Source organism: Lutra lutra, chromosome 1 (assembly GCF_902655055.1).
Source record: "Lutra lutra chromosome 1, mLutLut1.2, whole genome shotgun sequence".
NCBI lineage: Eukaryota > Metazoa > Chordata > Mammalia > Carnivora > Mustelidae > Lutra > Lutra lutra.
Window position 1 is genome coordinate 123192743 of NC_062278.1, and position 26758 is coordinate 123219500.

A 26758-nucleotide genomic window follows, 5' to 3' on the forward strand; every position below is an offset into this window, starting at 1 on the left:
CAGACTGTTTTATCAGCTTTGGAAAGTTTTAAAAATTTACTTTCCAGTCAAAGTAGTTATCATGGCTATTATTTCTATTATAAAACCTGTCGGAAAGTTTCCTATAAGCAATTAGGACTCTTAGATTGTCACATTTTAGAATGTTTCTTACATTTGAATCTTACAAATTAGATTCTTCCAGGTACAAATTATCTGAATTTACTGGTATTTTGATGAGCAGTTACGAGAACAGCAAAGAGGAAAAAAGGGTAGTAATAATGAATTAAGATGAGGAAATAAAATAGGATCTAAGCCTAGTAGAAATTAATAAAAGCTTTACATTCAAGAATCCCAAGTATAAGTACTTATTTTAATATGCAAAAAAGAATACCAGAAAATTATACTCAAATTTTCCGAAACAGTAAGACAGATTTTGGGCAGGAGAAGAAAGAATATCAGAGAAAACCAAACAACCATGCAAAACGGAGTCACTACAAACCCATGGACCCCAGCACGAGACTGGCCTGCCTTCAACCTGCCCGGCAACTTTTCCAGCTGTTCCCATAGCATCTCCTTCCACTCCTCAAAGATAATTTTAATGCTCCTTTCTCTCTGTAAGCCCTTCCTCCACTATCTTCCCACCAGCTCTTAACAGATTAGCTTGTAAGCAGAAGTCGGTGCCATCAAAGAGCTCCTTCAATGATCTTCCCGGGAAACGTGTCTGCTTCTTTGCCCATGCACGCTGCTTCCTTTCCTAACTCCTTTTGTCCAAGGCTAACTCCTCCAGTTGAGTTCGGGACCCCATCCTTCTCTCTCTTGCCCCTTTTCTTCAAATGTGTACTCTTGGGTTCTCACTTCAACCTTCCTTCACTCTTTCCCCGTGCTAACCAATTCACTAGCCACTAGTCACATGTAGCTATTTAAACTTAAATTAATTAAAATGAAATTAAAAAAAATCCAATTCCTTATTTGCACTAGTTTCATGTGGCTAGCAGAACTGTTTTGGATAGTACAGATAAAGAGCACTGCCATCATCATAAAAAGTTTCATTGGACAGAGCTGTTCTGTACATTCTACACACTCCTTAGGTGACCTCACTCATCTTTAAGGCTTTACACTACAAATATACCCTAGACATTAATTTATATCTTATGTTAAGACAGTAGATTCTAAGTACCTTTTAAAAAGCAACAGCCCAGTGGTTCTGAAGGAAACTGCATATTAGAATCACCTGAGGGGCTTTTAAAAATACAAATGCAGGACCCAGTCCAGGTTAATGAAACCAGAACCTCTAGGGAGCGAGGGCGCACTAGACAAGGCTCAGAATGCATTTCAAAAAAAAAACAATTGAGGATCTTTTTTTTTTAAACTGGCACGTGAAAGCTCAAAGTAATTTGCTTTGCTGAGAATTCTCCATATAAATTCTCCATACATCAGCACCACAAACCTCTCTCATAACACATTTAGCTAGGAGATAAAAAGTCAAATTTCTTACCTGTGTGATAAAATGTGAGAAAAAATAAAAGTACTCCCATGAACATATTACTTAAGAAAGTGACAACTCCACAAGTAATTCCTTCTGGAACTGGGTAGACAGTTTCCACAAAAAGCTCAAAAAATATAGGTATACTGCTATTCAGGAACACTCCCAGGAGAATGCAGGAGGCATACAATGTCACTAAAATAAAAACACAAACATTTTAGTTTCATGGCAGCAGCAGGGAGTCCTAGCGGAGAGATCTTCTGGGTATTCTCTTTCATAAGTAGTAACTCTGGAATTTCACATATTTTCAATGGTAGCTGATAAAGTTTGACAAAGTATCATTATCTGTCAGCTCTTTGCTCAGGTTTTGTGGAGTAGATAGGAGAAAGTTTTGTTGCTGGATGATAGATAACCAATTTATTTGCTTTGTCTTTTTGGTATGGATTATTCCAAAGCACGGAAAAAATTTTACCACTATAGTAATAATTAAAAGGATTCTTCTCCCTTAGTCACACTCCTGGCTGATAGATGTTTAGATAAAGTATAGCAACTTAATTTGAAATCTAAACTCATTCTACAATTTTAAAGAGAACTTAAAATCTAAGAGTAAGTGTAAGAAACATTAAGTGTTACTGAAAATTACATACTTAAAAGGACTGGTTAGGCATCTCCCTCAAGTAAAAAATAAAAATATCCAGTATGTAATTCCTGGAGACACACTTAAAATAGAGTTAATCTTCATTTTGGAATGAGTTTTGTTTTAATTTTTTTATTTTTTCAGCATAACAGTATTCATTATTTTTGCACCACACCCAGTGCTCCATGCAATCCGTGCCCTCTACAATACCCACCACCCGGTGCCCCCAACCTCCCACCCCCCCACCCCTTCAAAATTCTCAGATCGTTTTTCAGAGTCCATAGTCTCTCATGGTTCACCTCCCCTTCCAATTTCCCTCAACTCCCTTCTCCTCTCCATCTTGGAATGAGTTTTATGTCAACAGTTTTTATTTTATTTTTTTTTAAAGATTTTATTTATTTATTTGACAGAGAGAGATCACAAGTAGGCAGAGAGGCAGGCAGAGAGAGAGAGGGAAGCAGACTCCCTGCTGAGCAGAGAGCCCGATGCGGGGCTTGATCCCAGGACCCTGAGATCATGACCTGAGCCGAAGGCAGCGGCTTAACCCACTGAGCCACCCAGGCGCCCCAATGTCAACAGTTTTTAAAACAATACATTAAGTTTCTTGGAAACACAAAAGAATTTCACCCAGAGATGTAATCAGTAGTGGTTAGGATCTCAGGTTAGCAATAAAAAGCCCATTAACTGGATTCCATAGTGAAATCTTCGAATAAGGATATTATTCTTATTCTTAGAAGAATGTCTAGGGAAATGTACCCTACTCCAAATAGCTATGTCACAGCTACTGTCTGCATACAAACCTTCATTACCTTAAATTTAAGGTGAAAAAAAAAAACCAATGAGGGAAAAAAATGATATCCTACAGCAAGTTAAAACACATCCCTTATAGACTAGTATGTATATCATACTAGCCACAGATATAATAATGAGTAGAATTTATTCTAAGCCTAAGGTTATTGAGAAAATGCTTATTTTTTGTTTTTAAAAATTCTGAAGATCTAATCGGCTTTATTAAATGATTCATGAACTGGGCAGCATCTCATCTAGCAAGTAGAGGGAAATTCCCAGGAAAATACTTATTTTTAATTTTTCTCAGAAAAATATTTTAAATAAAAGTTTTTGTTAAGGAAAAAAGTTTCTGTATAGTAACCTCAACTCCCATTTCTTTTTCCAAATATGCTAGTCTTCCAGGATTATAAAATATTTAATAATTCTATAACACAAATGGTGGTGATCATATTTTTTCTTTGACTAGAAGGTACACATGAAGAGAGAGAACAAAAGGATGACAGAGAATAAAGAACACACAACGGGCTAAAGCAGTGACCCAACTATTCACAGAATTAAATGGGAAGCATCTGATAGTTAAAGTAAGTACCACTTACAATATGTAGTAATTTTCAAGATTCTTAAAAACAGAACCCCTCATGCTCACTATGTACTTGCCAGACACAGATCACATAAATCAGTCAACCCACTCCCCTTTACACGTGACTCATCAGTGGCACATGAGGAAATGCAGGGATAGAATGTCACTGGCAGCTTTGATAGCATAATCTACCTACAAACAATTGATAATAATTTATCAGTCAGTCAGTGGTAATTAGAGCAGAGATGGCTACTGACCCAAACACGGATGTGTCTAGGAATGTGAAATATGAAAATATTGAAATAAATAACAGCAAAAATCAAACTCTTAAGGACCAGGATATGCTACTTCTAAGGATTCACAACCCACTAACAGAATGAATGAGCTGTTTTTAGGGAACACGTCTGTTAAGAATCCTTTTGACATTTTTCTTTCTGAAAGAGATGTACTCTCACATGTAATATGTAAGCAGGCAAGTTAAAATAACTGAAAAATTACCATAACCTGTATGGTATATTTGCATGTGGTAAAAGAAGGAAAGAATGATACTATAATGATGAGGACATACAGAAAGAGGACTATCAGTTTGAAGTCTTGAAAGGAGAGGTTTGGTTTTACTGTTTTTTAATCAAGCATGGTACTGAGACAGAGAGAGCGAGCGAGCAAGCGAGCGACAGGATGTCTCAGAAAACTAGAGCCTGGTGAGACAGGCGGCCCTGTCTGAAAACCCCTTAACACCACCCCACTCCCTTGGCTTCACTGCAGGCTCATTAAAAATCTTCTGATTTTGGTCTCGTAGGTATCTGAATTCAGGGAAGGGAAGAGGAAATCTTTATCATGGGAAAGACACAATTTCTGTTGTAAATTAAACCTTGTTGATGGAACTGTAAAGAGCTGATCTTCTGACAGGTCATTTGAAAATGCCTATCAAAATAAATAATGCACTTACTCTTTGACCCAGCAATTCCACTTCCAGGTATTTACCCTATAGCTAGTAAGGTACAAGAATATAGAGAACACTCACTGCAATATTGTTTGTAGTATGAAACATAAAAAACAAGCTAAATGTCCACCAATAGGGGGGTTGGTCATTTGAAAATTTATCAAACACCCAAAGGTGTATTATTGCAACCATTCAAATTGACAGTAACTCTGTTTATAGTGATATTAATGACATCTAAGGTATGTAAGTGAGAAAGGTGTGAGACAGTGCATTCTTTAAAAAGGACAGACACATGGACACACACACACACATACACACACACACCTGTTTGTAAATTTATAGAATTCTCTGGGAAAATACCCAAGAAACGGACATTCAGGGTTACACCTAAAGAGAAAAACTGGAAGCCATAGGAGGATAGACATTTTTTATTGTATACCTTTTTACTACTAATTGGATTTGGATTATTTACTTTGTGCACATCTTACCTATTTAACAACAAAGAGAATTTGATTGTAAGCTAAGGATATAGTGGTTGATCCAACTCCCCTCATGCAAGTTTCTTAGCTCACAGATTCAGAAATAGTTATCACTGGGTGGTCTGACCCACAGACTTCCCCCCAACCCCCTGGGAGCCACGTAATCCAGCCCCTGTGCAGAATCCTTGGCACAAATATTTCCACTTCATTTTGTATTACACATAGGATACATGGGCTGAGATGGATGAAATAACTTCACAGGCTAGTAAACAAAAAGCAAGTATTTTCATTCAACTCATTCAATTCTCTCACTCTCGGGGTTTGCTTTTTGTATTATATAGAAATGATGACCAAGACGGTGTTTTACAATGGATGGACGTACTGAAATCACCTGTTATTCCATAAAGAATCAAAATCATTTATACAGGAAAGGGTTAAATTAGCATCATAATCAGAATGGGGAAAAGCAGCTGTGTTAGGGCTGATTTCATAGGCTCTGCGGAGCTCTGGGACACGCATACATAAAGCAGAGGCTGATTTGAATTTCACTTCCATTTGAGTTTTCAGTTTAGAGGGTGATATAGTATCTTTATACACTGGTTTGGCAGATCCAGTGGGTGAATGTCATATATTAAAAGTCAGGCAGACAAGATAATTTCCTGCTCATCAGAGAGGGTTCAAACTACATGATTGTTAAATATTTCTTTAACTTTTCTATAGTGCTGATACTAAAATTATAATAAACTGCCTTTCAATTAAAAAGTCAAGGTAATTTAGCAGAACAAACACAATGCTGATGCAGGGTTTTTTTCAGAGAAGTTAATAAAATTTCATGGGCCGACAATTCAAACTGTGAAAAATAAAGTCTTGCATAGTACAAAATTTAGTTACGATGGATATATTTCAAAAACATGAATTGGGTCATAACCCTGAAAGTACTACTTACCCCATTCTTGCTCCCAATGACAAACTAAATTAGTAAACTTTAGGGAAATAAACTATGTTTAAAATACATTTTTATTAACCCAAACACTTGAACCTTAGGTGTTACAAAACAAATGACAAAACTTCAAATTAAGAACTATTTCATTCAGGGGGTGAATGAATGGGTGGCTCAGTTGGTGAAGTATCTGCCTTTGGCTCACTCAGGTCATGTTCTCTGGGTCCTAGCATCAAGCCCTGCAATGGTCTCCTTGCTCCCTAGGGAGTCTGCTTCTCCCTCTGCCCCTCTCCCTGCTCATGTTTGTGCTCTCTCTCTTTCAAATAAATAAATAAATAAATAAGATCTTTAAAAAAAGAAACTATTTCATTCAACATTTAATGAGATTCTCAATATATCATTAATAACAAAACAACTTCAAACCTTGGATTTATATAATTTTTAAAACACTTAAAAAACCGCTTTCAAATTTATTTTCATATTTGATCATCCTACTGACTCTTTGAAGCAGGTAAGGCATTTTATAGATGAAGTAACCAAAGTTCTGAAAGTCAAAATGACTTATTTAGAAACAATGTAAATTAGCGTTGCTAAAAACAATATATTTGGGGCGCCTGGGTGGCTCAGTGGGTTAAGCCTCTGCCTTCAGCTCAGGTCATGATCTCAGGGTCATGGGATCGAGCCCCGCATTGGGCTCTCTGCTCAGCAGGAAGCCTGCTTCCTCCTCTCTCTCTCTCTCTGCCTACTTGTGATCTCTCTCTGTCAAATAAATAAATAAAATCTTTAAAATAAAAATAAAAACAATATATTTAAAGCTTACAGAATCTAGTGGGTTTTCAGCCACTGTGTCAGATTGAAAAAAAAACAAAAACAAAAAAACAAGACTTGATATTTCTTTTATTCATTGGTATTGACACAAAAGGCACACTTCCCAAATCTGTCTTGAGCACAAAAGCTGGAAGTCACTGCACATTAAGACAGATGACAAAATAAAAAATAGAGCACCAAAAAGTTACAAACAAGACGATGAACTTTAGTCATGATAAATGTAAAGTGGGTTCAAAAATTAGTGTTCAGGTATGTAATAGGGAAAACATAAGCCTTTCTTCAAAATCATTTATCAGGCACCTACTATACGTAAGCTGCTATGCTGGAACTGTAAATAGGACATACCACTCCTCATCAGTTTATCTCTGTGAATAAACTTTATATGCTCTTGCATATCTAAAAGCTCTTGCTCATCTAAAAGAACATGATCCACATCTATGGCTTAGCAGTCATCTACCTGCACAGTGCTAAGAAGATAATTATACTTCATTCTTTTTTTTTTTTTTTAAAGCTATGTCTAATCATGAGCAATAATAGCCTCCAGTATCAGGTACTGAGGATAGCAGGAAAAGTATGCTAAATTCTAATAGCAATAGGGTTTCAGGAAAACCTATTGCTAAATTCTAATAGAAACAGGTTTTCAGGAAAACCCCAACAAGCTATAGTAGGTTTAGAAGAGGCTGACTTGGGGCACGTGGGTGGCTCAGTTGGTTAAGCATCTGCCTTCAGCTCAGGTCATGATCCTGGGATCTTGGAATCAAGTCCTACATCTGGCTCCTTGCTCAGCGGTGAGCCCGCTTCTCCCTCTCCCTCTCCTGCCTGCCATTCCTGGTGCTTGTGTGCATGCTTTCTCTCTCTCTACCCCTGTGACCAATAAAAAAATAAAATCTTAAAAAAAAAAAAAATAGAAGAGGCTGTGCTGGCCAGTGCTGGGAATCCATGTCTGATGAGGACAGCCTGTGAGAACCGATGGATGCTGAGATTAAGGCAAAGGACAGATATGACAGGGCTAATATTTTGAGGATGTCAGTGGAAGAGGGAGGGAGCTGACTTGCCCTGTAAGCTGTGTTGCTCCAAATCCATTATCTCAATGGGAGGAAGCATTTCCCAGGACCCAGAACCGACAAACAATGGGACAGGGAATAGCTTCCTCTCTGAGGCGGTATTCCAGTTGCCGTCAGATGGACATACATCTGGATTGTAATGGAAGAGATTCATTTACTGAAGAGATAAGTATCAGATGATAACTAAGGTTCATTCAAAGATCAATAACAAATACATTTAGGTAGAGAACTTAACTAGGATATTTTAAGATTTTATTTTTATTTATTTGCCAGTGAGAGTGAGAGCACAAGTAGGTAGAGCAGCAGGCAGAGGCAGAGGCAGAGGGGGAAGCAGGCTCCCCGCTGAGCAGAGAGCCAGATGTGGGACTCGATCTCAGGACCCTGAGACCATGATCTTGAGACCATGATCTGAGTCGAATGCAAACATTTAATCAAGTGAGCCACCCAGGTGCCCTTAACTAGGATATTAAAAACAAAAATTTTAAAGGTGCCTCTGGTAGGTAAGACTTACAGAGAATTTATTTACAGTTTTATTAAGACGTATGACAAGTAAGAAATAAGGATTATAAAATAGTACAATAAATGTTTACCATGAAAAGTTTTAAGGATTAGAATCAAGTTGGTTTATAATATTAATATACTTTATTGGATAAATTTTATTATTATGCATGCTGGCTGAATTTTATTTTATGATAAAGTGAGGAAAGATAACTGGGAATTATTAGATTAGACCTTTATTAAAAATATTTCTACAATCTGAATTAAACTTGATATTGCAAATGAAAATGCTCCTTCAGGAAATAAAGACACATGTAAAAAGAGAAACTGTAAACATTCACAGTGTTTGTTAACGGCACAGTTTTTTCCATCGGTTCTGGGTGTGCCGAATATATGGGATACAATTCTATATTTTTGAGCTGTGCTTCTCCTCTCAGCCTCACGTTTTCTCCTTAAAAATGATTGCCGTGGCCTTCATGATCTGCTGCTGATTAAAATATGCTACCATATATTTCATGTACTCATGAAATATGAGCTCCAAAAGAGGATAGGGTGTATTTTGCTGCAATAATCATTAATGGTGCTGATTTTCTTTCTGTAGGTTATTATTTTGCGGATATCCTTTGTTTAGCTGCTTTGTTGGCTCAGTTTAGTCCTATAAAGGCTGACAGTTATGTTCAGAGTCTCTTCCAGCTAGAAGGCCAAGTGGTTGTATCTCACAGAAATGAAGCATGACTAATAATCCTTTGAAATGTTGGGCCCAGAGTTGGGATGGGTTGTGCTATCAGATATCACAGGTATAGGTTTATCAGTGACTTTTAAGTTCCCAAAGAATTACTTATGGTTCTGTATAAGGCGATACACGGTTATATCATGGAACACTGACTGATCACCTGGTCAAGCCGTCCACCTTCCAGAAACAGGGTCTGCTTAGAGACTTGTTCCTCTTCTTGAAAATCTCCGTGGATAAACTTTATATGCTCTTGCCCAATAGGCCCTATCAACATTTCAGGATTCTTACATTTAAGATTTTTCACAAATCCATTCCCTTCTTTTAATCCACATTCTATTTTTTCCTTCTTGATCCAACAGTCACAAATGTAAGTAATAGTCATGTCCATTCATAAAGATGGAAAGAATAGTGAAGTCACTTAGCTTTCTTTCCTTAAAATCCCTTATTTCCTTAAAAGTGTGCATATCTTTGGGGTGCCTAGGTGGCTCAGTCAGTTAAGCATCTGACTCTTGATCTCAGCTCAGGTCTTGATCTCAGGGTTGTGAGTTCAAGCCCCATGTTGGGCTCCATGCTGGGCGTGGAGCCCACTTAAAAAAAAAGTGTGCATATCTTTAATCATGCTCATCACCTCCTTCTGAATTTTCTCATTCCTATTAAGAGGATCACTCTCTAGCTTATACATGTCACATGCCTTTCAATACAAGTGAATATGTTTTCTTTCTTCAAATGCCTCTTGAAGTCAGCTTGTAGTCACCTATCACTCTCATGGGGCTCATGTCTAGCTTATCTGCCCCCGCTTACTCCCCCCTCACTATCTGTTTCTGACCTTGCCGCTGTGGTCTTCCAGTAACCTGAATTCGACGAAGAACCTCCCAAGGCAACTTCCGCTAAGACGCAAATTATATTGTTTCAGCAAACTCAACACCAAAGTGCTAACATTTTTCAAAATGCCATTTTCAAAGCGTTTATCTGTTCAGTGAAAAATGACTGTGTGAGTTGTGGCTAACAGGACTAGATACCTACTTTTCAGATAAGGTGAAAAATGTCTTTTCATAATTTTGTATACAGAATAAGCTTCAAGATTTTGAAACTCACATTATCTAGTCATGAGTTAATTTATCTGCTATATTGAAGACACTTGAATTAATAAAGACATAATGCAATTTTAAATACTGAGTTTCCTCAAAGAAATAAAAGCATACTACTGATAGCCTCCAAGGGGATGTATATAGGCAAGTACGTGTATCAAAACAGTGCACCTCTAGATAGAATGGAATGATCCTGTTTTTTTTTTTACCATAGAGATGGCAACAATAATATCAAGATCAGTAGATCACAAAAAATATTGCAACAGATAGTTTTAATAGTACCAGCACTTATAACACATGGTTAACAAAATTAACTAGCCTTTAATTTATTATGTCAACAATTATAATCAATGCATATATTTTCACATTCTTCATGTAGATGCTTCCATTATTTAAAAGTAACAACAGGAATACTAAATTTACTAGAAATGGGGAAAAGACTATATATTTTCCTCCTTAAAAAAAAAAAGAATGACTCTGGTAAAAAAGAAATACGAATTTGCCATTACTGGCTTTAAATATCAGTCTAAAGGTCTAGATTTGTCTATAATTAGATTTTGTTGTAAGTTCCCTTTCATGAAACCTCTTTTACTTAAAAGGAATTAGGTCAGATTTTTATAAAGGCAGTAAGAGTATCTGTGACAGATTTATTCAAATTCTCCATTGGTTCCATTAAAATGTGCCCTTTTGCCTGCCTACAGCTAGTGCTGAGTAACAGAGTAACCACGGTTGCTATTACTGGCAATAAGTCCTATCTACTGAGATTCAAAATGGAGATAATATACACTTCATTCATTCATCATTCAGGGCTTGTGCTAAGTAGTGGGGTGAGAGTTGGGGTCAGAACTGATAAGGCACAAGTCCATGCTCCAGATTTTGAGATTGGCAGGGGAGATAAGACACACTCGGGTAACGGTTAGGTGGTAAGTATCAGGAAAGAGAAAAAAAATACCCACCATGATCATTCAGGAAAGGAATGTGAAAATCTAGTTTTTAATGCAGTATAAGTTAAAAAAGTATCTACCAGGAGTTCCTGGTGACTTCTTTCAGGAGTTTCTAAGTGACATTCAAAAACTGACTTGCAATTGGAAAGAAGAATAGAATTTATAAATTCGGTGGTTGTGAAGATGGCTACATCAGATTCAACCTTTCAGTTCTGGCCTTAATTTAATTTAGAATCCTGCTTTCCTTTCTGTCCAACATAATTATTTTCAAGGACAGACTGGAAAAACATAGTCCTGACCAGGGTCACCTATATCAATTTTCCTTTAAGATTTAAAAAGATGTATACTCAAACGCAGTGATCCGAAGGGGCATGTGCACCCGCACGTTTATAGCAGCAATGTCCACAATAGCCAAACTATGGAAAGAACCTAGATTTCCATCAACAGATGAATGGATTGAAGATGTGGTATATATATATATATACAATGAAATACTATGCAGCCATCAAAAGAAATGAAATCTTGCCATTTGCGACAACGTGGATGGAACTAGCGGGTATTATGCTTAGTGAAATAAGTCAATCGGAGAAAGATAACTATCATATGATCTCCCTGATATGAGGAAGTGGAGATGCAACGTGTGGGGTTTGAGGGGTAGGAAAAGAATAAATGGAACAAGATGGGATCGGGAGGGAGACAAACCAGAAGAGACTCTTAATCTCCTAAAACAAACTGATGGGTGCCGGGGGAAGGAGGGTAGGGAAAGGGTGGTGGGGTTATGGACATTGGGGAGGTATGTGCTATGGTGAGTGCTGTGAAGTGTGTAAACCTGGCGATTCACAGACCTGTACCCCTGGGGCTAATAATACATTATATGTTTATAAAAAAATAAAAAAAATTATTAAAAAAATAAATAAAAATAAAAAGATGTATACTTTTCAACACATTTTTTCTGATTATACAAGTAAAACATAAAAGAAAGAAGTAAAAGTAAAACACGCTCATTATTACAGATCTAGACAAAAAAGGAGGTAAAAAATAAATTTTCTTGATGCCCCCAACCAGAGATAAAACTGTTACTTTTATCATAGCAAATAGAAAACACATAAAATTTCATGAACGTAATGTCTTACAATGAATATTCTACACTTAATTCAAGGGCAAATATATGTTCATTATGTACTCACAACTTTGTTCTTGTAGAATCTAACAGATACGTACTTGACATACAGTAACACATGCACACACACACACACACACACACACACACACATCTGAGTGTAACGTACTCAAAAGGGTTGCAAACTAAAACTATTCCACCAGAATGTTGTGCAACTGCTAAATTATGAAATCATACCCGAATAAAATAAAATAAAACAAAAAATTCTGGCTCAGAATACTTGCCAAAATTGTTCCAAAACCTTAATGTAGGAATGTTAGTATATAAAAAGTACACATTATCCAAAAGCTATTACTCTGGACGACTGGGCTTTATAGGCAAAACAATAAAAATTAAAGAGAGGGATTCCTGGCAGGATGGTACAGGGTAGAAATTTTCCAAACCTGCCTTTACAGCACACTTAGTGCCTCAGTATGCCCAAGGCCAAGAGAAATAAGTAACCATTCTGTTAATTACATAGTTGGGGCCAAACCATTTAATAAATGTGTATGTCCTAACAATTTAGTGGCCATTTAAAAAATAATACCCAGGGGCGCCTGGGTGGCTCAGTGGGTTAAGCCGCTGCCTTCGGCTCAGGTCATGATCTCAGGGTCCTGGGATGGAGTCCCGCATCGGGCTCTCTGCTCAGCAGGGAGCCTGCTTCCCTCTCTCTCTCTCTGCCTGCCTCTCTGTCTACTTGTGATCTCTGTCAAATAAATAAAAAATCTAAAAAAAAAATAATAATACCCATATATTGAAAGAAATGTATTTTTATTGCATTCTCAAATAACCACAATCACTTACTAATGAGATATGGGCAATCTGATGGGCACTGCATGACTTCTCAAATCTTGGAATCAAACCCGAGAATCAGACTGACACCCATCCTTATATCCTGTTCCTGATTTTTGTGCGGTATTTACTTTTTATCACAGCCACTGCAGGAAACCAAACTTTTCAAAGATATGATGTTATCAAAAAGAATGCAGCAGGGATCTAATGATGAGACTGGGCACTCACTCTCTCGAACTAGAGGTTCACAAAGGGTCTGACAGATAGGGAATATCCCTGTGTTTCCTTCAGAAATTTAAAATAAGCCATGATACCCTTGTGAATTTGCTGTGGTACTCCAGGGCAGACGGATATCTAAAATAAAGGCTATCTTTGAAAAATTTGATATATAAATTGATATATAAACTGATATATAAATTGCTGGTCATTTTATTACAGAGCACATACATGCAAATTGGGATACTATGACAGATCATTTTATAGACCAAGAGAGCTCTGTTATTGCTTCTCCCTTTCCTTTCCTTTAACAAAAGGAATTCTGCTAAAGATGCAGATTTTTTAATCCATCTGCAAGTAACAGCCACCTATTGGATTATGTGTTTAATATGGGTTTATTTGTTATAAGGGTAGACTGGAGGATTGTAGGATTATTTGTTGTAACAAGCACTTGCATGGATAAGAGTACACGAGAGTCTGAAAGTAGCTCTACAGGGACCTACTGCCCAGTGGCATGTATGTTTTATGGGGACTCCATGAGAGGAAGGACCCTTTAGTCTATGTATGAGTAAGGCCGCAGATGGAATTAAGGTTGCTAGTCACTAGACCTTAAAATGTGGAGATTATCTTGGATTATCTGGGTGCACTCAAGGTAATCACATGGATCCTTAAAAGTGGAAGGCAGGGCAGAAGCTGAGAGCTCAGATGAAGATGTGACTTGGACGAAAGGTGTGGGTGTGTTGTATGAAAAGAACTTGACCCATGGCTGACTTTACAGATGGAGGAATGGTGCCACGAACCCAGGAATGTCGGCAGCCTCTGGAAGTTAGACAAGGCAAGGATGTGGATTCTTCCCTGGAGGTTGACTCTTGCCTAGTGAGACCCAGCTTGGACTTCTAACCGACAAATGTAAGACAATAAATTTGTGTCATTTTAGGCCACTAGGTTTGTGGTAACTTGTTGTAGCAGCCACAGAAAGCTAATGCAGACCCCCAAAATGATACTATTAATAACAGTGCAATAGCAACTGTAAATATTTCAGATCAGTCAGATGAGCTAAGTCAGCTGCCTATAATATACTTCTAATAGGTATTTGCCAGTAAGTTTTGTTTTATATTAACGATATAAGAAGACTGAGTAACCTATAGGTGTCCGTGGAAGAAATTTTACTGGTATATACTTCAAACATCAAAGCTTTATGCCTTTACTCATTTTCCTTATTTCTTAACAATGATGTAATGGGTATAAAGAAGATAAAAATCTCTGAGTTATGCTCTGATATGAATTTTAAAAGAATATAGGCTTTTCCATGCTATATATAACTTTAGACTGAAGATTATACTTCTTTTCCATAGGTAAAATACCAGTGAAAGTATTTTTCATTATTTCTTGAACTCTTTTTATTTTTAAGATTTTATTTATTTATTTGACAGAGAGAGATCACAAGTAGGCAGGGAGGCAGGCAGAGGGAGAAGGGGAAGCAGGCTCCCTGCTGAGCAGAGAGCCTGACGTGGGGATCAATCCCAGGACCCTGAGACCATGACCTGAGCTGAAGGCAGAGGCTTACCCACTGAGTCACCTAGGTGGTCCTTGAACTCTTTTTAGTTGGGAAGATAGTTTGATGCCTGGACTTGGGAAATATTTTTGTACATTTATTAGTTTTATAATTTTTATAGTTTTATAACTATAATTACTTATTCTATTTCTATAGAATAGAAAATAAGAAAAATTCCTACTTTTGGGTTATATATATTTTCATGAACTGAAAATATCTATTCAAAGTTCAAAATAGTCTCTGTTTACCTGTGGTTAAAGGCAGATGTGTGATGCTGTTCAAACAGGTCAGGGTGAACCACATGGATGAGAGGGTAGCCCCAGAAAACAGGAGCAGAAGAATTAGTTTCAGCATACCCCTGATAAAATCTGCAAACCTAAAAAGAAACAACGTTCTATTATAAGCCTACCAAGATTTTTAAGATACTATTTAAATTAATGACACATTTTCATTAAACAATGCTTTCTTGAAGAAATTTCCATGAGTTCTTTTTAAAGCAAGTAACAAAACTTTTTTTAACTGGTACATTTTATTTTGTATGTATGTGATAAATGTTACTTTGTGGCAGGTATTTTTTTCCTCTTACAAAACACACAAAATGTGATCTCTGCTCAAGATCTGTAACTGACAGGATGGATTCTGTGTTTTTATTTATTATTTATTATTATTTTTAAGATTTATTTATTTATTTGCCAAAGAGAGAGATCACAAGTAGGCAGAGAGGCAGGCAGAGAGGGGCGGGAAGCAAGCTCCCTGCTGAGCAGAGAGCCTGATGCGGGGCTCCATCCTAGGACTCTGAGATCATGACCTGAGCTGAAGGCAGAGGCTTAACCCACTGAGCCACCCAGGCACCCCTGGATTCTTGATTTTAAATGCTACTTTTACTTTCCTCAAATATTTTTCTATACTTCCCCAAATTCTATAATGAGCACCTACTATCCTAGTTTTAGAAAACAGGCTAACTTGTTGACATAAACTGGCAAAGATGGCTCTCCCCAAATTCAAACTCAGAGAATACAAATGCTTACCCCTAGAGCCCCTTGGGCTCCTATATAATCTGGTCTCTGCCTCCATTCTCCCTCTGCCTAACTATTCTCCAGTTGGGCAGCCCTGTTTCTGTTTCTCGTACAAGCGAGGGTTGTTTCCCACAGCAAGATGTAGCTTTTGCCTTTGTCCTGTTTGCCTGGAATGCTAGTTCCTCCCATTCCCGACGTGACTCACTCCGGCTTACTACACAGGTCGTTCAGGTCTCAGTAAGTTCAATAAGACTCTCCATGCTCATGGAAGAAGTCCTCACCATTCATCCCATCTCCATACCCTGTTTCTTCACGGCATTTATCTCTATTGGCATTTCTCTTGTTTTTGCATGTGTTTATTTTTTGTCTTCCGATTAGACTGTAAGCTCTTGAAAGCAAGAATGTAGCTCTGGAATAACGAATAGTATCCTATAAAGGTTGTAACTTATGTTTCATAGCATTTTAAGTTTTCAAAATTCCTGCTTTTCTCTGAATTAACATGAAATAAAAAGGCAAATGGTAGAGATGCTTATTATTTAGTTAAGACCCACAACTTTTCTATTTGCCGACCACTTTTCCTCACCTGTAGTTGTTGGCTGTACAGGCACAATTCTCTGGCTGTGCCTACATACAACTTACTCTGTCCTTGAGAATTGCTTCTATCGTAGAAAAAGCGATTCCATCCCAAATATAACATCTACCATGTTTCTTCTACTTTGAAGCTTTAAAATTGATCTTAATTTCTATTGTAATTTACATTAGTGTCCCTCTTAGAACTTTCAATACTATCTTTTGTGTTTCATGCTTATTTGATGTGATAAGGTTAATCATGTTTGTAAGCCTTATCTAGGCTAAAATAGCTTCCTATGACAGCTGATGCCATCTTTTGGTGGAAAAAATGGATGCATCTTTGCCCAATGACTTAGGTTTGTTCTCGACTATGAAAGTTCACTAGCAAAAAGTTCTTATGTACTCTGAAAAAGGTTCTACAGCTTGGTAGAAATTTCCCTCAAGTAAATCCAAAAACTGTTATAATTTCACGCCCACCAAACACTTTTTTGATTTATGTTTTGGTATGCTGCAAGAATGTACTTGTCTCACAGGCAGATGGCGAGGTATGAGAGAATAAAACAGTTTTCTGGTACGATCAGAACCGAAAAAAGTTGAGCAGTGAGGACACTGATAGGGCCAGATCACACAAGAATAAGCTAACCACTGTGATCTTAACCTATTTTTGTAGACCTAGTCCTTTCAAATGGGTTAATACCATTTGAATAGTGTAACTATTAGGACATTTGGTAGTGGCCTTTAGTACCATAATTACAAAAAAAATCACCTGAGCACTAATGTCTATAAGGAGATTCTGTTCTAGGGATCCCCCAAATGGTGTTATGAACATAACTTTAAAATTGATTCTAGGCCTAGCAGATAGCTACAATTGATTTCAGATCCCAAAGTAAGGGTAGTATTTTTTTTCAGAACTTCCATTTCAACAAATTAAAAACAGAAATGTCCTCACTCTCAGTTTCTCCTCTAGCTCTATTTCTATATAGATAAAATTAAGGGTTTACAGAAAAAATATAAGGAGAAAGGTACACGTGAGATGTCATTTTTAATACATCTTAGTTCCCTCTTTGACCTATGTGGTGCTCAGAATAGGATTTGGTTAATGATGACTCACTATAATTGGCTTAGAGATTTAATTAGAAAAATTAGATAAGATTCTCTCAAATGTGATAGGTCAATGTATTTCAGTATCCATGTAGTGATTTCCTACACTTGCTCCCTGCCTATTCCTCTTCTTTAGCTTTTAGATTTTATTCTTATATTTCCCTAACTTGTAAAAACCTTAGAGTGATTTAGAAATTACAGTGTCAATTTATTCTTTCATTATCCCAGAAACACTATGTAAACTGTAAGATCTAGCTATAATATCATCCTGTGTCAATTATGTTTAAGTATTTAGAAATTGAGGTGATTTACATATCTTATTTGATCTCCCCAAATATGTAATTAGATTCTTCTCTTTCTGGTAAAGTTGATTGCCTAATTTTGTTTTTGATGAAACAAGGTAAACGATTTGGGAAGTGAATGAGTATTATCTCCTTGGAAACACCAAGAATAGTTTTACAGGCAGTCATCTGGATAAGTGATATTTCCATTCTTTTTTTTTTTTTTTTTTTTTTTTTTTAGAAAGAAATGAGACTTCTTCCTTCTTCTGACTCATTCTAAAAATGTGTTGTCATAATGGCTTAAGATCAAAGGGAGTCTGGTGAAACTGGAAGTCTTTATGCACATTTTTCATCAAAAGGGAATAAACAGGGATGTACCTGCCAAAAAAGACTGAAAATAAATTTCTGCTAATCAGATCCTCCCTTTTCATGGAAAGTTCTAGAGATGCTCTTACAAATGGTTCTTTTCAATTCTTCTCTATTCTCAATAAGTCTTTATTATTGTAATGCCTTTCTCTGGGTTCCACTTGTAGATCCTGTTCTCCAATAATATGGGAGAGAGGCAGCTTACACTGGAAATACATCTCCATCCTCCAAAAACATTTTAGGGCAGATTACTCCTGAGAAAGGTTTCTTGTAGCAGCAAATTCTTACTGCATATGAATTTTCTTGTAGTCTGAACAAGTGCCCTTCTCTGACCTTTGCCTGTTTTATTTTTCCCTGAATCTTAACATTTATCAAAAGCAGACATTTTTCTGTTTTTTGGTTTTGGTTCAGCCCACTCACAGGGTTAACGTAGAATATTCTCACCTTGCCATAGCTATTCCAACAACACAGCCTCCAACTATGGACCAAAATCCAATCCAGCCAGCATCTACCTGTGGAGAAAGTGGCAGACACATTTAATATAAGACTCTGAGGCTGCAATTAAGAAAGCATGAAAAAAAGATCTTCTCTAATCAATACATAATTCAATATATATGTATGCATTTCTATGTACATGCATAATTCAATATTTTATCAATAACTAAATGGTAACAAATCTAGAAAATACTATTTAAGAAAATGAATAAAATAAAAGGATTCATGTGTGACTAATCCAATTTATCTAAGTAAGTATATTCTTGATTAACTTTTATCGGAATATTTAAATCAACAAAATAATCAGTTTCACAAATAAATGTTTTCAAGTATGTACTACATTGTACTAGAACCCTTAAGAAAACAGGAAAAGGACAGAAGATGGTCACTGACCCAAGAGGTTTAAATATAACCAACATACAGGGAACTACTGGGAAATAATTAGGTGCTCAAACATCTGGCAACAATTAAAGATGTATCAAGAGTCACAGAAGAGAGAACTCACAGAAGAGAAAGCAAGTGAGAGCATGAGAAATAGGGGTTAAGCACCTAGGGAGACTACTGAAAGACAATTTGAGATGGTTTCAAATGTATAGCTCATTGCACTTGTGGGAAAACATTTCCAACCCTGCCATTTAGCAGCTTTATGACCCTGGACAAATTATGTCTTCTTACCCATAGAATGGACTAAATGAGATAATTTGTGTACAGGACTTAAATCAGTGGTCAGCATATAGGAAGTGCTCAGTAAAGGCTGTTATTACCACCTGATGATGATTCTCCATCTATCTAATAATGTCTTTAAGTCTTTCCTCCCCTCATGGCCAAACTTTCTTGAGCAATCTACAAATACTGCCTAGATTCACCCATCACTCAAGTATTTTTAACTCCTCCTATGACTTGGCTTCTGTCCCAATTCATACTCTTTTTTTATTTTAAAGATTTTCTTTATTTATTTGACAGAGAGAGATCACAAATAGGCAGAGCGGCAGGCAGAGTGAGGGGGGGAAAGCAGGCTCCCTGCTGAGCAGAGAGCCTGATGTGGGGCTCGATCCCAGGACCCTGGGATCATGACCCGAGCTGAAGGCAGAGGCTTTAATCCACTGAGCCACCCAGGTGCCCCCCCAATTCATACTCTTAAGTCTCAGTTTCCTCATTATTATAATGAGGATAACAAGGATTTTTTTTTTTTTTTGGAGACTTAAATAAGCTAACATGTTCAATACATGTTACTGGTTACCACTGGAATTCCATTTGTCCCTAACAGTATCAGTGCATTTTGTCTCCTCTTTCCCTTCCCATGGCCACCATGCTTGCTTATTACCTTATTTCTTACTTCTGGATTCCTGTAATAACTTCTTAAATGGTCTCCACAATCTATTCTGCCCACTATTGCCAGAATAATTATCCCAATCATTCCACTTTCCTGCTCAGAAATAGTTAATGGCTTTCACTGTGGTTACAGGGCCAAGTCCAAACTTGACCTGCCACTTGAGAGCTGCCCAAACTAAATTCTACCATTTATTATTTTCCTAGTCATATTTCTCATTACACCTCTTCACCAAAATGTTCCCTTCTACCTAGGCACTCAGGTGGATTGTATGTCTTAGCGGCCATTCAAACACATGTGACTATTCGCACAAGTTCTCAATGGAAGTGGGCAGAATGAAAGTGTGCCACCTTCAGGCGAGAACCTGGACGACGGCTGTAAGCTCCTCCAGGCTTCCTTTCCCTTTCCGACCACTAGAATCGGGATGTAGTCACCAGCCTACAATGCATACAATGCATACAATGACAGGGTCCTAGGTGACAGGATTGTTGCAGAGTGGAAGCAGCCTGGGTATCTAAATCAGTGGGAGGAAAAGAGCTATCCGGACTGTGGACAAATGTCCTAGATTGTTATGCAAACCGTCCTAGATTATGATGTAAATGAGAACTAAATTCCTTAAGCCTCAGAATTCTGGGATTCTACTTCTCATAGCAGCTTAGCCTACTCTAAGTAATACAATTACTTAACAGTGTTTGGTGCCAGAACAAAGATAAGTACTCTCTGGAGAAAGAGAACAGCCTGAAGCTTAATTTATCTCCACATTTTTTTTTTCATCATTGGCATTTGGGGCCAGAGAATTCTCTGTTCTGCAGAACTGTCCCTCTCCCAGAGCATTAAGTATCCATTGTCTAAGGCCCACTTAATGCTATTAGGCCCTCCCAAACATTTCCATCTATCCCCTGGGTGAGTGGGGCCTTGTGTCAGGTGAAGAACTACTGTGCATCCAACTGTAGTAATCCTGGTTCTTTCAGGCCAGTGGTGCTTTTCTGCTTCCTTTGTTCATGACATTTGCTTTAGTTAATAATATTCTACACACTAATTTATTATAATTTTTCTTTAATTCTTAAATAAGATGTATTTTAGAGAGAGTGAGTGCAGAGGTGGGGGGCAAGGGAAAGGGAGAGACAGAATCTTAAGCAGACTCCCTACTGAGTGCAGAGCCTGACTCAGGGCTCGATCCCATGACTCCAATAACATGACCCTCAGCTGAAACTGAGAGTCGGTCTCTTATCTGATCCATCCAAGTGCCTCGTTCTTCCTCATTTAATTTTAAATTTCACTTTATTTAATACCTGGTGTGACTCCTCGTCTCTCTCTCAGAGTTAATACAGAGAAAGACACTTGAAAGGGTGTCTCGAGATTTATAATGAGAAGCATAAAATCTGCAAAATCAGAATTTTTAAATGGGTGCTACAATAGGGAATATAGCCAATGGTACTATAATAGTGTGGCATGGTGACAGATGGGAGCTACGCTTGTGGTGAACAGAGCATAATGTACAGACTTGCTGAATCACTATGTTGTACACCTGAAGCTAATGTAACATTGTGTGTCAACTATACTTCCCCAAAAATGGATAAATAATAAAATTTTTAAATAGAGGGCTGAATAAATATATAATAAATGAAAAAAAATAAATAAATGGGTGCTACACTCTTCTTTCTTGGAACTGAGCATGCTTGGAATACTTGCCTCAGAAAGAAAAAAAAATTGACTTTAGGGCCTATTGTAGGGTGGGTGGCCTTGTAAAAAAAACTCCAACCTTTATTTTTATTTTTTAAAGATTTATTTATTTATTTACTTGACAGACAGAGTGCATGAGAGCACAAGCAGGGGGAGCAGCAGAGAGAGAGGGAGAAGCAGGCTCCCCGCTGAGCAGGGAGCCTGACGTGGATGTGGGATCACGACCTGAGGAAAAGGCAGACACTTAACCGACTGGGCCACCCAGGTGCCCTGAAACCTCACCCTTTAGATGGTGACTTTGAAGGGCTATACCTAAGATACCACACACTCAAAATAGAATAGTATTTTGTGGGACTGAAACGCAGTTATCTCAATTCCTAAAACTGGATTCCTAGAGTCCTGTAAGAAAAAACATAGTTCTTTCTAGGGTTAAATAACATCATCTTGATGCTTAAGTGAGCTCTACAATTTTTTATATACTATGTCTGGCACTCAGTCAAAAATAAAGGCACACCTCATAAGGCGGTAAGAAAACATAAATGGATACCACAAATATAAACAGACCCACAGGGGATCCAGATCAAGAAATTATGAGACTTAAGGAACTATTTTTAATAATTCAAAAAAGTAAAAGATTGAGCACTTCTATAGAAATTTGTAAACTATGAAAAAGAATCAAATAAAAATGTTATAACTTCAGAACACAAGTGAAATTAACAACTTACAGATGAGTTTAACAAAAATATTAAAGCTGAAAAGTGAAACAAGTGAGTTGAAAGAAAGGCTAGATGAAACAGCCAGTCTGAAGCAGAGAAAGGCAAAAGGATAGAAAATTCAGAAAAGAGATTAAGAGACATAGGGCATATAATGTGAAAGTATAACATATAGAGTCTCCAAAGGAAATTAGAGAAAATAGAACCTAAGAAAGTTAATTTTTATTTTATTTCATTTCAACTAATTGAAATTTCTTTTTTTTAAAAGAGATTTTATTTATTTATTTGAGAGCGAGAGAGAGAGAGAGAGCACGAGCAGGGGGAGGGGCAAGGGGAGAAGCAGACTCCCCACTGAGCAGGGAGCACAACGTGGGGCTCGATCCTAGGACCCCGGGATCATGACCTGAGCTGAAGGCAGATACTTAACTGACTTAGCCAGCCAGGTGCCCCACAACTAATTTAAATTTCAAATTAAATAGACACAAGTTGGCCAGTAGCCATTTTACCAGACAATGTAGTTGTAGAAGATAACATAGGGGAATATATTAATAAATGTAATATATGGCTCACAAAGAAGTTACTTACAAAGAAGTTAATTCTTGAACTGACCTTAGAGATTCAAAAATTTCTAGCCAAAATCCCAATAAAGGGGTGTATTTATTCTACAAAATACCAAAGTTTATTATAACACTAAAATACTTGAGACACTTGGGTAGATAAAAGTGATAAGAGATAGGCAAATAAACTAGAGGGAAAAAAGTTTAGAAATGCATCTGTGCATATAAGGGCACTTCAATATGACAAAGATGACACTAGAGAGCAAAGAGAAAAGCACGATCTTTTCAAAAACTGATACCAGGTTAATGGATACCTACATGGGAAAAAAAAGAAACTGAACTCCTACCTTATAACAAGCACAAAATTCAATTCTAGGTTTAAATGTGAAAGGAATAATGATAAACCTATCCAACGGTGCTTTCTATGATGACAGAAATGTTCTGATCTGCACTGTCCAATATGGTATGTATGGTATATTTATTATATATATATATATATATATATATATTAATAAACTTCAAGCAAGCAAAGTTTTCTCTCTCCTTCATTTCTGTGCTACATTCAACGTGTACCTCTGAGTTGGTTTCTATTCAGTACTTCCTCATTATAAATACGGGTCACATTTTCCTGTCTGTCTAATTTTTTTTTCTTTTAACAGTAGGGTACATGCCATGGAGGACACAATATAAAGATTCTGGATCCTTTTATCTTTCTCTAAAATGGTTCATTTTTGCATTTTGTGTTAGTCCGCAGTTCAATTAATAACTGATCACCTTGAACTTGTACAGGCTTACTTTTGTGTTTTATTAAGGTAGGTAAGTAGAAACCAAAGTGTTTTATAAGCTCCCCTCACTTGGTAGGACTCAATCTCCAAATTGTCTCCTCAGCCGATTTTTGTCAGGGCTTGTGTACTGTGGGTCTAAGTAGAACAGGCCTTATTTTATTTAGAGTATGGTTCTTGATTCTAAACTCTGGCCTTGATTCTTGTGTCTCAGAAGAAGCCCAAGTGTATTAACAAGGCATTAATGAGGTCTTACCATTCCAGCTGAGTGAGAATCTAAGCACCCAGCACTGCTTGCCCTCTACTCTATTTGTTCTGCTTTACACCTCCTAGCCATCTTTCCGTTAAGCCTCTGGGAGATTTGCCCTTTATATGTGCAGTCCATCTCTCAGCCAAGACTTGCTGAGGACCCCACATAGTCATAGTCTTCTGGGGAGGCCCCTTCTGCACAGCTCTCTTCTTTACAATCAGTAAGAAAAAGGCAGTCCAAGAGTGGGCAAGAGACTTGAACAAGTGTGTCACAAGAAAGGATATTCAAATGTTCAACAAACACTTAAAAAGATATCACTGCAATGGCATTTAACTGCACAGCCATTAGCATTTCTAACTTTAAAAAGACTAACACTGCCAAGTGTTGGTGAAGATGTGGAGCAATGAGAAACATCACCTCCTGCTGGTAGGACTATAAACTGATACAACCACTTTGGGGAAGTTTGGGATCATCTATTAAACCAGGCATATACCATAACCAGTAATTCTATTCCTAGCTAGATATCCAAACAGAAATATGTATAGAGGTGCCTCAAGAGTGTACGAGAACATTCCTACACCTTGTTTGTGACAGTCAAAAACTGTACACAATCCAAATATTCATCATAAGCAGAATGGACAGATCGCTGCTCATTCATACAGTGGGATGGCATGTCCGTGTGCTGGATTTCCTCCATTTGCCCCTTCGAAGCCCTCTGCTCCTTTCTACCATGCTACCTGGAAGTGAGGAGAAGGAATACACGGCCTGAAGCACATAGGTGAAATGGTTACTTTTAAAGGAATGAGATTCTGAGACTACAGAGAGTGAGAAATTAAAATGACAAAGTAGCCATATATATGACGATGGGATCTTAAGTCTTTATAAACTGTGAAGCAACATTAGGATTCAGTCAACAAAAAAGAAGCTTCCCTCCTCTATTTTTCTGTTTATTAATATCATTAACAGCAGGCAATAAATGTAAAGTTCATGGCTGTTAACAAAATCCAGGAAGAAAATCAGTATTATTTTTAACTATCTCCTAAGGATTTTGCTTTTGCAAAAATGGTATCAGATAATGTTTTACCGAGGCCTGAAGTTTAAACCAAGACATACAGACAATATTTATAATTTAAATGAACTAAAAATACCTACAACATATAAAGAAATAAAATGTTTACCTGGCTGACATGCGCTGGTGTTAAAATTAAGTCCAGAACTCCAGACCAACCAGCAAATACACCAAGCGGTATGGCATACGCTAAAGCAATCATCAAAAATCTCATGTTGCTGTAAAAGAGAAATAAAAGAAAATATTATTACAGATTCAAAATCTTGATTTTAAATTCTTACTCATGAAAAATGTAAGTCCTTTGGAAACTAGAACACCAGAATCATAAATAGAAAATATTTGTCAATTTCTTAATAAATTCAAAGTTCTTTAAATTTTTTGTTTTTTACAAAAATCCTTTTCGTTTATATTGTTTAAAGTTGTCAGTGTTCATTATATAAATGAATTACCAACATTATTTCATAGAGTAAATAGGTAGGTATAGTTAAAAAAAGCTTTTACTTGAAAGGATAAATTATTCTCCATTGAACGAGGTGGAGGGGAAAAAAATCAAAGTTTAAAAAGAAATACATAATTTGCTAGTTTTATTATTTTCAGAGAGCAGTTTTAATTTTTATTTTATTGCTATTAAAGTCTGAATTAGTCAATGATTTTTAATAGGCAATACAATGCAAATGGCTCAAAACCAAAAAGTATAAAAATATGGGGGAAAACATGTCCCTCTTACCCCATTCCTCTCTTCCCACAATTACCAGTGTTAGCACTTTCTTGGGTAACTCCCAGAAACAGTTAGAAATATACAAGCTTATATATATATATATATATATATATATATATATATATATATATATATACACACACACAAATGTGTATATTATATATTATATAAGTTTATATATTATATTCTTTTTTAAAAAATATTTTATTTATTTACCTGACAGAGATCACAAGTAGGCAGAGAGGTAGGTAGAGGGAGAGGGGGAAGCAGGCTCCCACTGAGCAGAGAGCCCAATGTGGGGCTCGATCCCAGGACCCTAAGATCATGACCTAAGCCGAAGGCAGAGGCCCCAACCCACTGAGCCACCCAGGTGCCCCTATATATTATATTCTTATATAAGAGTTTATATATTATCATAAATTTGTACTTACATATAATTTATTATATATAAAAATTTGTATACTCTTTATATAAATTTGTATATATATTATAGATATGTACATATTAATATATATATTCTCAACTGTGTGTGTGTGTGTATATATTCTTTCCCCAATCTTTCTATATAAATGGTACCATATTGCAACCATTCGCTGAATTTTACTTTTTTTTTAATTTTTGTTTTTTCAGTGTTCCAAGATTCATTGTTTCTGCACCACACCCACTGCTCCATGCAATACGTGCCCTCCTTAATAGCCACCACCAGGCTCACCCAACCCCCACCCGCACCCCTCCAAAACCCTCAGTTTAACTTAATAAGTCTTAGAACTCTTCCATAGTCAATAGTTTCCTTATTCTCTTTCAGAGCTGCGTAGTACTCTACTATGTTGCTAAATCACAATTTATTTAACCAGCCCTCACTGAGAGATCTGTATTTTATTACACATATAATATATAAAGATATTATACACACACACACACACACACACACACACACACACACACACACATATATATTTTTATTCCTTTGCTCTTAATAGTCATTTCACATGTGCACTAATACATATGGGCAACTGCCACATCAGAAGAATATGTGTATTTGTAACTTCAATAGATAATGCCAACTGCCCTGTACAGAGATTGTACTTTTCTACATTACTATCAAAACGGCTAAAACAAA

At 36.9% G+C, this 26758-nt stretch overlaps 1 protein-coding gene across 1 annotated transcript in view; it reads right to left on the bottom strand.

Moving 5' to 3' along the window:
• The window catches only part of SLC49A4 (solute carrier family 49 member 4), an 84544-nt gene that overhangs the window by 15206 nt on the left and 42580 nt on the right, over window positions 1-26758 (bottom strand). Inside the window, exons 5-8 of the mRNA XM_047735281.1 lie at window positions 25030-25138; window positions 18486-18553; window positions 14956-15083; window positions 1475-1657 (exon numbers count right to left, since the gene is read on the bottom strand). Of these exons, the coding sequence (XP_047591237.1) occupies window positions 1475-1657; window positions 14956-15083; window positions 18486-18553; window positions 25030-25138 (488 nt within the window). The remainder of the gene's footprint in view (window positions 1-1474; window positions 1658-14955; window positions 15084-18485; window positions 18554-25029; window positions 25139-26758) is intronic.